Genomic DNA, 14,123 nt, shown 5'->3' with positions numbered 1-14,123 from the left:
TTTGAAAGAAAAATGTTTATAGAATCTTAATCAGTATTTCTAGAACTTCAAAACAGATAGTCAATCCAGAGGTGAAAAACGAGTCAAATGGGATGCTTAATTGAAATGAGCATTTAGGTAAAATGTTTTGGTATCCTTGGGCAGGAGTCTTCGTTTAGTCTATCACATCATTGAAACCAAGTTAGAATTTCTTTTCTAATTGTCATGGATTTGAAGATGTTACTGTTCAGTTAATATGAATAGACTCAGATACTTAAATAACTAGCCATGGAGTAATGCCATCTTAGTTGTTCTAGTTGAATCAGTATGTTTAAAAAAAATTCTCTGAAATCAAAACAAAACAAAACATTGAAGTGGAAAGGTCCATTGGTTTGATTATGCTATCATTCTTCTTAAAAAGGAAGGGGAAAATGTCTCCCCAGATGGACAGAACAGGCTACTCACTATTTCATCAGGTGGATATTAAAAAGTTCCAAGTCACAAATTCAACATTAGATGGCTAAGACTATAAATAGGACACAGTTAAGTCTTAGTTCTATTAGACATGCCTCTTTGAAGAAGAGATTTCTAACATCCTTTAGTGAATGCTGAGGTATTAGGAAGACATGATTATGGATGATCTGATCACAGCTGTAATAGCACAGTGTTAAAAGAAAAAAAGACAAAACATTATTGCTAGGTAAGCATGGAACAGCTTAAATACAGAGAGGGATGAAGTGATTGACGGGAACAATCTCACGGATTACTGCTTTGGCACGAAGATTCTCATATTCAGCCAGCTTGCCAAATAAATTGACCAGAGAAAAAGAAAGTCAACAGATTAACTTCAGGAATTAAGCTTATTAATGGATTTTCATGCAGAAATGTATCCACCCACCATGATAGGAAAAGGCTTCCTTTGCTTTCCCAGCTGCTACATTATACATTAAAATATTTCAACATAAATTGCTGATGGGATAGAGACTTTTTTCCTTTTTAAATGAGTGTTCACTGACCTGAGGCAATGTTGTACTATATCCATTAATGTTGAGCTGATTTATATTTGAACTAGAACAAGTTGTTTGATTTAATCATGAACTGAATATATTTAAATATAGATTGTTCATCTTCACGGCCTTCTCTCCTCTTTTCTCTTCTTTTATTTAGAGTAAAATTTCACTGCTCCATCCATAATTTAAGAACATGCAAGGAGGTAATTGGAATTGGAGGTAAATTACATTCTTTTATAGAAAGTGTAATTATCAGAAGTTAGTTAAAAACACCTCTATTCTGTTTTAATTTTCATGCATGGAGCAGTTGTTTTGACAGATGGATGGACTTTATTTTTGTAACTGTCCGGGAAAAGTCTTTGTAACACACTCTAATCAGTGCTGCATATTTGTGATGTTTGTTTTTGAATCACTGTGCATTTGGCTTCTATATCCTTTTCTGGCGGTAGACATTTTCTTTCTAAGTTATTTTTCCAGGCTAATATCTCTGTGTGTAATTCCTCTCTACATTTGACCTGAAGGCACTAGAAACTCTTAAAAAATACGTGTAAATGGTTTGTCACTAAGGATGATGAATCATTGGGCTTCATGTGTGGCCTTGGGTTTGCTGGTTTATAACTGCCTTTACTTTTACTACTAGGCTAAGTTAACAATTTATAATGCTGTTGTTCTGGAGTACATTTCAGTAAAATAAGAGCTCAGTATGGTTGCCTGACTCTCGGGAAGCCAACTCATGGCTAAACTTGTGTGTGTATCAACTTAAATTCTAAAAAGGATCCAGGTTTGAAAAATGAATTCATTTTGAACTGATTACATTCTCTTTATTACGTTGTAAATCCACTAGTGCTGAGCAAAGCAGTGCAGTAGTTGAATGCCAAAAAGTACATTACATTCTGAGTTTTAAGAATCGTCACGGTTCAAGAAAAGGTCAGAAACACTCTTCTGCTGTCTCCCTAGAGCAGAAATGTGTGAAGTGTGTTTCCTTTTTCTGCCATGCTTCCTTTTTTTTTTAGAGGAATGTCCAGGCTGCTTCCAAATAAAATGAATATCCCGTTTTGGAACACTCAAAAACCTTGGCAGCAACAAGCTGGAGAATGAAGGCAAATGAATGACAGGGATTGATACTCTTTTATGTAGGTTTTCTATTTAAAGAACAGTCATTACTCACAATGTCTCTTTCAAGTTTTGGGTTCTTCTCTGTGCAGTTCTTTTAATTCACTGTTTCTTCCTAAGTTGTTATTGATGAGTTTCCTTGCAGCTATTTTAAACCAATTTTGAAAGTATTTCATTCAATTTCTTTGTTTCAGTTCAGGTGTCTTAACATACTCTCTAAACCCCAGAAATTTCTCCCCATTCTATTTGCATCAACCTTCACTTCAAAATAATGTTGAGCTAGCCCCCAGGCACAGAGACAGTACAACCTGCTGCCACCTGGGAAAGTTCACTGGGAAAATCATTCCAGGCCTCAGGCCAGTAGGCTGGGTCTAGCTGCTTTGTAGGGCAGATAGAATCTTTATCAACATTCTCAGAAGAACCCTTTGCCAGGTTTCACAACTATAGTCCTGTGATTTTTTCCAGCAGCTCTGTAGAGGAATAGTTGTCATATCAGAGTGGTGCTTCTTTGACAGTTAATAGAGAACAAAATAAAATTAGGATATTCAGTGTGGCTCAGTTCCCTAGTTCTCAAGAATCCTGAGAATTTTTCAGTCAATAATTATTGCTAATCAGTTACCCAATCTATGAGATTCTATAATCTTAGAATTCATAACAGTTGCAGAAGTGACATAGCCTTCATTTGTATGCACAAGTATCTGCACTCATGAAATATTCCCTTCCTTTTTTTTTCCTTTATTGCAGAGAACTAGGGTCTATTCTCAAATTTCTAGGATGCCCTGAGGTGTTAGTAATGAGATTAGAGAAACTGGGTTTGTATTTTAAATTCCTTGCATATCTTTATAGGTATGACTGTGGGCAAACTAAAACCCTGTTCTTTTCTTAAATGAACAATACATCCATCTGGGTGTGCCACTGCTCTTTATTAGAATATTCGTTTGCTTACCAATATGTGTGTGCACATCCAGTTTCTTAATTTCAACATATGGTGCTGGAACTGGTTGTTTATAACCTTGAATGCTATAATATTGAGTCCACTGTCATGGATAGCTGTCTTTATGTAAAAGCAGAGTATGTGACCACCTACATGTTTCAAAGAAAGAGGTGTCATAGAACATTTTCCTGAAAATGACTAATTTGCAAAGGACTGCATTTTCTTAAGAGTACAAGGTTAAGTCCTTTGGGTAAGACTCATAAATGTCTTATTTGTGAATGAGTTTATCAGGTGTTTCCCTATCCACAGCCTCTTTCCTCTGCCCAAGGATCCATGCCTTATCCTCTTGGGGAAGGAGGAGAAACTGCTACAGAATGGGGAGTTTGTGACTAAAAGTCTTGGAAGTTAGGTTATATCTGAGCTTATCTAAGGTTATGTCTAAGATGTACCGTGTTCAAAGTGGTACATGGATAAGATGCATGTACTCTTTAAGCTAGGAAATTTTTCTTCATAGAAAGTTGCAAAATCAGTTGATTTCAGTGCTTAATTTTCTATGTTATAATGCCTTGCTAGACAAAAGAAGGATTCAGGATCTAAGTAGCAAAACAGTGGGAGAAATTAGATGTGTATTTTAGTTACTCCCCTAAACTACTCAGCATATGATAAGGAAGCATGAGGAGTCATAACTGGCAAGTTTCATATTTTTCCTTAAAAAGATCTGATTCACCTTTGGGATGATATGTTTATAGGTCATCCTCAGATGTCATCCTAGAAAAATCAGTGATGATGGAAAGCAAATATTTGAATTTAAATAATTATTCTTCTCAGATTTGGTCTGCTCTTTATTTTATGGAGGCAATAAAGTTAATATCAAAATCGTCAGCTACAATCACAGAATACAAGTGTCATGTGGAAATGTACTTAAATAATTGTAACACCTCAGTTACAAACACCAATGGACTACATAAGTCTAAATGTATTCTGAGCTTTCACCTGAAGAGTCATATGTTGTACAGAGTGACTTTGGGAGTGTTACACACTTAGAGGCGCAAGGACAAACCCAATCCACTGTTATGTTTGCCAGCATTACTTGCACTACAGTCTGCTTTTGATCTTTATCTGCATTTTTGGTTACATATTTGGCTCTTATTTATAAATGTTTAATAGGCAAAAACACAAAACTATGTGTATAAGAAAGTCTATGATCAGTAACAATAATTTTCAATGTAATTATTATTTACCATATGAATACTCAATTGGATATTAAAAAATGGGTATTTATATTCCATGACAAACTCATATTTTCTACTTATATGTATTTAATTTTTAAGATTTTCTGTATGGTTAATAGACCATAACATTTTATTTGAAAATATTCTGATAGTTTGAATTTCTCTTTTCATTGTTTTATTTTTACAGTATTTATATGGACTCACCTGTTTAAAAATAGTTGGCAAAAATCATGTCTTTTCTGCTCTGGATTTCTTTGGCAATAAAATTATCTAGTTTATATTTTGACTCTGATTTTTTCCCCCTAAATCTTTCCTTAACAGGAACAAAAGGCTAAGATTCCTATTTGTTTGTAGAACTACATTTTCTTTCACAGGATCTATACATATAATAGAGTATATAGAAAAAATATAAAGAGCTCTGTCCATTTATCTCTTAGGTGACATTTTATTTGGGTAATAAAATGGCAAGAATGTCTAAACTTCTATAAATAATAATAAGATATGACTATAATTCTCTCTTACAAGTAGCTGTTTTTTACCTGGGGGATCCGTGACTCATTGGGCAGGGGATCCACGTATGGGTTTAGGATGTACGTGAACTGCATGAAAATATTTACTAATTATAGCCACTCTAATAAAGACCCTTCAGCCTGTAGACATTCCAGACTCTTAACACCTTCTCTATCTCATCTTATACCCAAATTGTCTTTGGGGGTTAAACGACTTTTTCAAGAGAAGGTGATTTTGTCTTCTTAGGGTCTATAAAGCTCACTAGTAAGAAGCACTACTGAAGTTCAAAGTCAGTCACCCATCATTATGAGTTACTAATGATGTTTCAAATTCATATTTAATAGAAGGTTGTATTACCTTTTATTTTTGATTTTCCAAAATTAAACTCAGAGCTGACTTCTGAAATTTTAACCATTGTTGTGATTTAAATAATTCATTAATTAACCATATAATTTGCTGTTTCCCTCATTTCTAGAAAAGTCACATATGATAATCGGTTATCTATAACTTTATTCCACTTTTGTATAAATTATAGTTTTAATAAAAACATTAAAGAGAATATTATATTTTGCCCCCCAAAATAAGAACTTCTGTATTTCATATAATAATGCAAGCAGACACCTTCTGTATTTCATGTAATAATGTGAGCAAACAATAGAATAATAAGCCCTAAAAATGATGTGAAAGGACACAAAAGAAATCTGTTAGACATGCCTAGCACCCTAGAGGATACTTCAGCCATGCTCACCACTAGAGCTCACTGGTTTTCCTTTTGTTTTACAGAAAGAATGTGCTAATTTCATCAAGGTGCTTAAGGCTTATAATCAGACTCACTTGTACGCCTGTGGAACGGGGGCTTTTCATCCAATTTGCACCTACGTTGAAATTGGACATCATCCTGAGGTAAAGCTGGCTTTTAAAAAACGGTGTTTGTCCATGACCCCTTCCTATTCAAATGCTTCATTACTAATTTCTTCAGTTCATTTAGCTTCTAGTTGCTATTCATTGGGACCTACTTCGAATTCAGATGCTGTTATTAATTTTAATCTGTGAATGCAAAAAGAATGAGACCATCACTCAACAATAACTGTGGAACAGGAGGAAGGAAGGAAGCATTTGCTTTCGCTCTGGATTACAGAGTCCAATCCATTTTGCATGTGCAGCAGATGTCAGCAGGCTGAATGTGTACTGTTTTCTCCTTCATTTGTATATTGCCAGCTTTTCCCCTCCATTTCCATCCTTAGCCAGAAGTGTCTGCCACCGCAGTTGTTTTCTTCTGCCCAGAGATTAAGAAAGGATGCCATACATGTGCACAGTGATCTGATCTCATGTTTGACCTAAATTACTCACATTTATGTTCTTGCTTAGCTAGGCTTTGTTTTTATATTTTGGGCTATTATTTTGTCAGTATAAAAAAGGAAAAAAAAATGTCTCTTACACCTACAAGACGTTTTAGTGAGAAAATTTAGTGAGGAAATTAAAGTTAGGGAAATTTAAGTACAACTTGCAATTAGGGATGTATTTAAAGGAAAAGTTACTAGTAGGAAAGCAGTTCCATGAATTGGATTTATCAATAGCCTTAAATTATAAGCCCTTTTATTATTTTTGGCACAAAATCCTAAGAAGAACAAAAGTGTTCATGTGGTGAGAAAATCATTTGTGACAGAATTTTCTTTCAGACTGGAATTCAGAAATACTCAACAGATAAAGAATTTGTTCCCAGAATATTTCTGGAATCCTAAAGATAAAATATAATTTACATGTTAGCCACTTCTTTATAACTTAAACTCTAGAGCCTTTCTTTATATTTTCTTAATGGGTACAAAAGTGTTACAAATATGTTCTTTCAATCCAAAGACTTAGAAATCAAAACAGTTTGTGTTGTGCCTTCTTTGTATAAGAAGACACCTTCGAGGCTATGTGGTTTCTAGACTGAACACAATTATTATGACTTTCCTGATGATCCTGGGAAGATAAAAACCCTTTACGGGGCTTCCCTGGTGGCGCAGTGGTTGAGAGTACGCCTGCCGATGCAGCAGACGCGGGTTCGTGCCCCGGTCCGGGAGGATCCCACATGCCACGGAGCGGCTGTGCCCGTGAGCCGTGGCCGCTGAGCCTGCGCGTCCGGAGCCTGTGCTTCGCAGCGGGAGGGGCCACAACAGTGAGAGGCCCACGTACCGCAAAAACCAAAAAAAAAAAAAAAAAAACCCTTTACCAGGGTCTCACCAGCGTAGACAGTTGCCCTCATCAGCCTCTTCTCCCACTGCATCCTTCTTCCTTCCTTTACAAGTATGCATACTGTTCTTGCTGACATACTCAAGAGTTTTAAGTAAAAATTAACTTTAAGGAAGGGCAGTTCCACTTAAATTACTTGTTTCATATTGATGAAATTAGGAATAATTTCCTGCACACGGTCCTGGAGACTTTGCATACTTAACTTTTCAGTAACTTCTGGGTAAATCTCTCCCTTTTTCTTTCCTTCTCAGCTATTTCCTATAGTCAGGCACCCTAAAATTGGGTCTCACTTCTCTGTTTACTGGAGACAGCTCTGGAGAACCTTCCCCATGTCGTATTGCACTTTTTACATCTGCCAGGCATCATGCTGTATAAGACAGTGGGGTCCGGACAGCTGAGCTCCAAGCACAGGTTGGTAGAAAAGATATAGGCTTTAGGGACAGATCTGACTTCTGATCATGTTCGGCAACTTACTAGCTGTGGAGCACTGGAAAAATTACTTAACCTCTCTGAGACTCTGTCTCATAATATGTAAAAACAAAACAAACCTCTGCGATTCTCAGTGTCCATATGTTTTAAATGAGAACTTGACTTATTACCTCCAACTGCTTTCCAACCCTCCCAGCGGGGCGTGACCCACTGACATTTTTTGCTGTAGAAACTCAGGGAGTTCTAAACCCATCATTGTTAAAGGCAGGTCACCTGGCCTCACAAGTCAGGGCTTTGGTCCAACCTCAATTCAGTACTGGATGCTTGATAAGGAGCAAGCTACTAACTTTCTTTGTGTCTTTGTTTCTACTCTAGAAAGTGGTAATGAGAATGGTCTCTACCTCATACAGTTGTTGTAAGAGTTTAATGTTGTCTAATAGGTAGTAGATACTGAAAAAAAATGTGGATTATCATTTTTAAAATAGAAATGTGTATCTCAGGCTGAAAGCGGTTTCAGGGTTTATGGTAATAATTATCACCTTGCTGTTAAATGTACCTCATTCATCAGAGGTTGTATGTTACTGCACTGGGCTCTCATTGTTGCCAGGTCATTCTGTACTTAGCTTAATTTCCTCCATTTTTAAATTTGAAGCTTAGATGTTCTTGGTGGTCGTTTAAATTAAAATATCATATATTATTCCTGTATTTTTACCATTTTCCCCAAAATGTAGTTTTGTTTTGTGTTTTTTCTTTTTGAAGTTGCTCTTTAGCAAAGTTCCTTCCTTCTCATCTCATCAACTACTTTATTGCTGCTTTATGGATGGGTGGGGAGATGCAGAGGTACAGCTTCTGGAGCCAGGCCATTTACCCATGAAAATGGAGGAGGTCGTTTCCTCCACAGAAATAAATAAATAAAGCTTCCCGTCTCCTTAAGGTGGGATATTGACTTACAAGTATTTTCCTGAAATCCTAAAACTCAGAACCTTTGAGAGAAGTCCTCCTTCAGAAGCTCAGTGATCTTGATTTGCATGGCAACTATACATGGGGAGATACTGTTCCAGACTGTTTAGGGGGTCAGAGGGAAAATGATTATGCAATTACCTGGGGGAATTTGGAGCAGTCTAGACGGTCAATCTAGGAAATTCTGGAAAAGATATTATCACGATGGCTTGTCTAGACAACATAAAATTTAATTTTCAATGCTTAAGCTGCCTTGAGAATCTGCTTTAAATTGATCTATATTGGTACTAAAAATACTACACTCGGATTTAAACAGTTATGCTGTTTTTGAAGTTGAGAAAAAAGAGACAATATGTGTTTCATGCCGTTAGGAAAATAATGCTGGTAATGGAAAGATTGGAAGAATAAGAAATAAAATAATAATCAGGACTGAGGCCAGGATTGTTGGATAAGAGTTCATAAGGTCTCATGAAGTTTGAATTTAGTAACTTTTATTTACAAGGATGGATTTTCAGAAAGAACCAAGACAAATCTTTCTCCTATATTCTGGTTGAAAAGTAGCATGTATACTTTGCTGTTCCTGCCCCATTCTACATAAAATAGTGAAATAGTTTACTTTTTAAACTTCTGTCCAGGCTTTATATATTACAAATAATTTTATCATACAAAAAAGGACTTTTTGCTTTTATCATGAATTCATGGACATTTTAACATCCAGTTTTTTCTTTGCAGTGCTCTTCCTTTAAAATAACTCTTTGTCTTACATTGAGTCCCCAAGATTGTTGAAATTCATTGTTAGAAATTATGGACTTACCACTCCAGATGGCTGGATGCCGCAAAAGACATCACTTTTGAAACAAAGCAAGACTTCCTTTATCATTTAATAGCTTCAGATCTTATACGAGGAAATAGCAATTCCTTTTAAATAATCATGAACTGTTTGCAAAAAAAAGTCTTCTAATTATGAAAATAGACCCAGTTTTGCTCTTCTAGCATTTTAATAGCAATATTTAAACTCCTGAATACTGTATTCCAAAACTACTCTTGCTGTATAGTGAATGCCTTATGACCACACACGGTATGTCATTTATTGCTGTATTAAGCAGATTTTGTGTTTGTGTTTCCTGTAGTACAATTGGGAATTGGTAGACCTATTAATTAACTCCAGTTCTATAAGATGTGTCAGTCAATTCTTGGTTATCCTCCAGTAGTACTTGACATTGCAGATAACTCCCAGTGAGGTCACATGCTGCATACGCATGTGTGTGTTTATTATTAAAATGCATGCAGAGTTCACGGAAGGAATGATTCAGAGCTAGAGTACAGATGAGTTTTGTGTTTAAGCTTTCAGCATCCATGCCATTCAAATGAAAAGTGTAAGTCATCCTTATGAGACAGAATATTCCCAAAAGGCTTATAGTATATGGTATTTCCCTTTCAAATTTACATCTGTTAATAAAAAAAAAAGTATGAATTTAGGAGGAGGATAGCTTTTCGAAGAAGTGTCTGGATGTTTTCTCACATTCTAAATGGGCCTCCTCCTTGTACTGTGAAGGAAATCTAAAGAAAGATGGACCCAGATGAGAGCTGGAAAATATTAACTCTATAAATACTCTCATAATGTCATGATCTCAATTTATGATAGAACCAAAGGGACATTAAGAAATGCAATGAAGCTTAATGGCTATCTCTAAGGTCATTTCTGCAATGACAACTAATATATCAAGATGTAAAATAAAATGTTTTGTCTGGTTCTTCTCTTCCACCAAGAATAAGAGTTTGCTTTCATGTAAAACTTTGAATCACATGCTCTTAGTAACAGTCTCCAGGTCCAAATACTACTTAAGTGGTAGCTAGTGCTCTGTCGACTAATTTATACATCTAATCTAACTTTTTCTAATTGAGTTATCTCTCTCAGTGTGTTATGTCATTGAGTCCAATAGAGTCCAAGTTTATTTCTAAGAGGAAATGCTAAAGCTAAGAAATTCAGATATCTTGGTAAAGCAATGAGGCGTTGTTTTGGGGTTGGTTACATCATTCCATCTTTCTTAGATCATGTCTTGGAGTCTGACTTTTCCCACTTATGTTAGTAGGTTAGGTGGGAAAAGTCAGGATTCCTTGGTGATTTCTTCTCGCTTCATCATTTCCACCAGAGGCAGTGTGTCCCTCATTTGCCCTCTCAAACTGAGCCAAGCGTGGTTAGAGCAAGACCATTATGGTTTCCAGGTTTTTCTTCCCTAATCTTTCAATACTTGAATCATGTTGGAAGGTGGACCATACAAGTTACCATGCTGAATAAACAATACCACCGTTTATATTGCAGATGAAATTTTAAAATGCTTTGCTGTTTGTATTTGAGAAAAAGAATCACAGTTCATAAATTCTTTGACCTTAACAGCTCAGCAATGTATTTCTTGTGAGCTATTCACATTCTAAACTCTAGATATTATCAGTGAGGCTGTTACTCAAAATCAACAGAACTAGTGGCCAAGTGAGGCAGTAAAGGGACCTAAGTTATGATTAGAAACAAGTTTAGGGGAAAAAAAAAAAATCACAAATGGTGAAAGAGAGAGAGAACCAAAAATCCAAACCAGCTTCTCCTATACCCAATTTAAAAGATTTCATATCACCATTTTATATTTTGACTGGTTTGCTCTAAATATAGGGTATGAAAACACCATAGTTATGAGATTAATACACTTTTACCCTCTACACTTATTTGGCTCAATTGTAAAACGTTTTCTTTTTTCCCCCCTCATAGTATTTCATCACTATTTCACAATGACAGAAAAAATAGAAATGTTAGCATTCAGTTTTTAACTTGCAGAGTATTTAGTTTCATGTTTTGTCAGATCTGGTTCAACTAGTGCCAGAAAAAGAATTTGAACAAAATTAAAATGTTTTCTTAAGGCCGTATTGGTGCAGTGATGTCATTCTCAATTACTTATTAAAAGACTGTGTTATCCGTAGTACTCAATTTCTGAGTGACATCTTCATTCACAATACAGACATAAGGACTAAATCATAAACAGCACATTGACCAATATATATTTTTCTTTTTTTCATAACTACTAGTAGCTAGTTTGAATCAAAGACTTTATATTTCTTGGAGCTAATATGTCACTGGAGGTGTGTACTCCAACTTAAATCTTTCTCTTACTGTGCCCTTTTTGATTGATTGCTTTGCACTCATTCCCTATATAATCTATTTTAAAAGGAAGTTTCTGTTTATAAAAACTAATTTGTTATCAATATTATATTTTTCAAAAAACACAAAGAGTAGTGCTAAACCCCATTGCCTGCTCACCTGTTTGGGCTGTTTTCCTCTTCTCTTTTGTTCTTCCTCTTCATGACCCTTTCTTTGCCCTTGAACTCTAGGTCTGTTTTTCTTCCTTTATCTCTTTGTCTTCTTGCCTAAATTACTTCATTTGGAACCAAAGTTTAAGGTAGTGGAAATACAGCCTGGATATATAGGTGAGAAGGAAGGCATTAGTTTAATGTATTTGAAACTTGGGGAAAATACCAAGATAAATTTAGACTGAATTTCCACAGATCAGAATATGTTTACCTCCTCTTGGAGTGTGTTTCAAATAGGCCTCAGCAAGCTATCTTGTAGATTTGTTTTAAATCATGATTGTTCACTTTGATGATAACCTGAGGAAATGATACAAGTCCATTCTAAATTATTTGGATAACTACCTCATAATCATGTAAAATCTTAAGATTTTAGTGCTCTTGTTTGCTTAAGGCTTATAAGCATGTGAGTGCCAAGGATATACCTTTAACATTCTTGGGCTAATAAGAAGGAAGCAAAGGTTGAGTTGATACGCAAACACCGTCTTCCTGCCAAGTAAAGGCCAAAATGGGGTCAGAGTGGGCTTTGTGAAGGAAGATCTTGCTGTGGTTCAAAAAGAGAAAAGTAAATTACCCCAGAGCACAAAGGAAGGTAGAACTGCTAGCTTCAAAGACTAGCTTCTGGTCACTAGAACCACGTTCATATTGTAAGAAGGTATTTACTTTTCAAGATACACAAAGATATTATTGTCCCATTGCTTTGCTATTGCTAATTTCAATTGTATTTGCTTTCTAGTTTTGTTGGTACTTAATTTTAATCAGGAAGAACCTATATTTAGCTTAATAATTTTATGAATTTAGTTACTACTAGAAAATATGCTATGTAAGTTAACTGGTGGCACACTAAGAAGATAACTTGTGGTAGCTTTTAAGCAGATAGTGTCACCTGTTTTTCACATCTGAGGACACTCCCCTTGCTCTAGTGTAATGGCCTCTGGTCTAGGTTCCTCATGGCTCTCAGCTGCTCCAGGCTTACCACATGTAGTCAATTTGGACGTGATGCGAGCTGGGGAAATAGAAAGAGCAAAGGCTGGTGCTGTGAATCAGCATGAGGTGATGAGCATAGCACTGAAGTGAAAAGGAAAGACATAATGAGAAAACCAGAAGTTCTGGAATAAAGGTTTTATTTATTAAATAGATTTGGGGGAATACTAGGAGATAATGGAGGCTTAACATTTATATCTAGGGCTCTTCAGCTTTGTAGCTACAATTCTGTTCAACTGCTACAATCAATGCCCAAGTGATCTTGGAGGCAATTTGTATTCAGAAGCAATTTATATTCAATAGAGGTAAAATTGACTTTAATAAAAATATAAGAAACATTTTTCCTAAGCAAGGTTCTAACAGTAATGGTGAGGAACATAAACACAAATGTCTGCCCTCAAAGATTTAATGTGTACATAAATATGTAACTTCAACATGATGAAACATCAGTAATAATAACTATACTCCAAACAGCTAGTATTTACTAAGCAATAATTATACTCTGTACTGGCTGCTTTGAATGTATTACCTTACTCAGTGTTCACAAAATCTGATGAGGTAGGCACTCTTCACATCCTCACTGTACTGATGAAAAATTAAGGGTTTCATAGGTATTTTATAATGGGCCTGAGGCAATCATGCTATTCATTGGTTTATGTCTGAGTGGAGAACCCGCTCCTTTAAAAGGAAGTACCAGCCTGGTACAGAGCGAGAAAAGGGTTAAAATCACTAATTCTGGGCTTCCCTAGTGGCACAGTGGTTGAGAGTCTGCCTGCCGATGCAGGGGACACGGGTTCGTGCCCTGGTCCGGGAAGATCCCACATGCCGCGGAGCAGCTAGGCCCATGAGCCGTGGCCGCTGAGCCTGCGTGTCCGGAGCCTGTGCTCTGCAACGGGAGAGGCCACAACAGTGAGAGGCCTGCGTACTGCAAAAAAAAAAAAAAAAAATCACTAATTCTGATTTAGGGTATTAAGTCAGAGATTTTCTCATGTATTTATTTTATATTCCAAAAATAATGTGTGCCTAGTTTGAACAAGGTGATGACTGTAAATAAGGGAACACTTGATGAAGTGAAGAAAGGCCATCACATTTAAGCTGAGTTTTGAAAAATAGGTGAAGTATTGATGGTTGTGGAGGATCCGTTATGTAAGCCTAGAAGGATAGAATAGAAAAACAGAGACATTAAAATCCAATGGGGAAATGGCAGATACCCCAGCGTGCATCTAGTACACTGATTTTCAAAAATGAGGCTGGAAAATTAGGATCAAGTTGAGTTTAGGGAAGCTAGCCAAGAGCTACACAAGATTTTAGGAAGAAACTACTGGTATTGCTATGATTGGTTCTGAAACATGCTTTTGGTGTAAATGCGTGTGTGGAGGGGAA

At 36.1% G+C, this 14,123-nt stretch overlaps 1 protein-coding gene across 1 annotated transcript in view; it reads left to right on the top strand.

Moving 5' to 3' along the window:
* SEMA3A (semaphorin 3A) overlaps nt 1–14,123 on the top strand; it is a 231,221-nt gene that overhangs the window by 73,426 nt on the left and 143,672 nt on the right. Inside the window, exon 4 of the mRNA XM_082846433.1 lies at nt 5,562–5,681. Within this exon, the coding sequence (XP_082702559.1) occupies nt 5,562–5,681 (120 nt within the window). The remainder of the gene's footprint in view (nt 1–5,561; nt 5,682–14,123) is intronic.

Source organism: Leucopleurus acutus, assembly GCF_964270905.1.
Source record: "Leucopleurus acutus genome assembly, chromosome: 9".
Taxonomy (NCBI): Eukaryota; Metazoa; Chordata; class Mammalia; order Artiodactyla; family Delphinidae; genus Leucopleurus; species Leucopleurus acutus.
The sequence above is the reverse complement of the archived record's forward strand: the minus strand, read 5'-3'. Positions and strand labels throughout refer to the sequence as shown.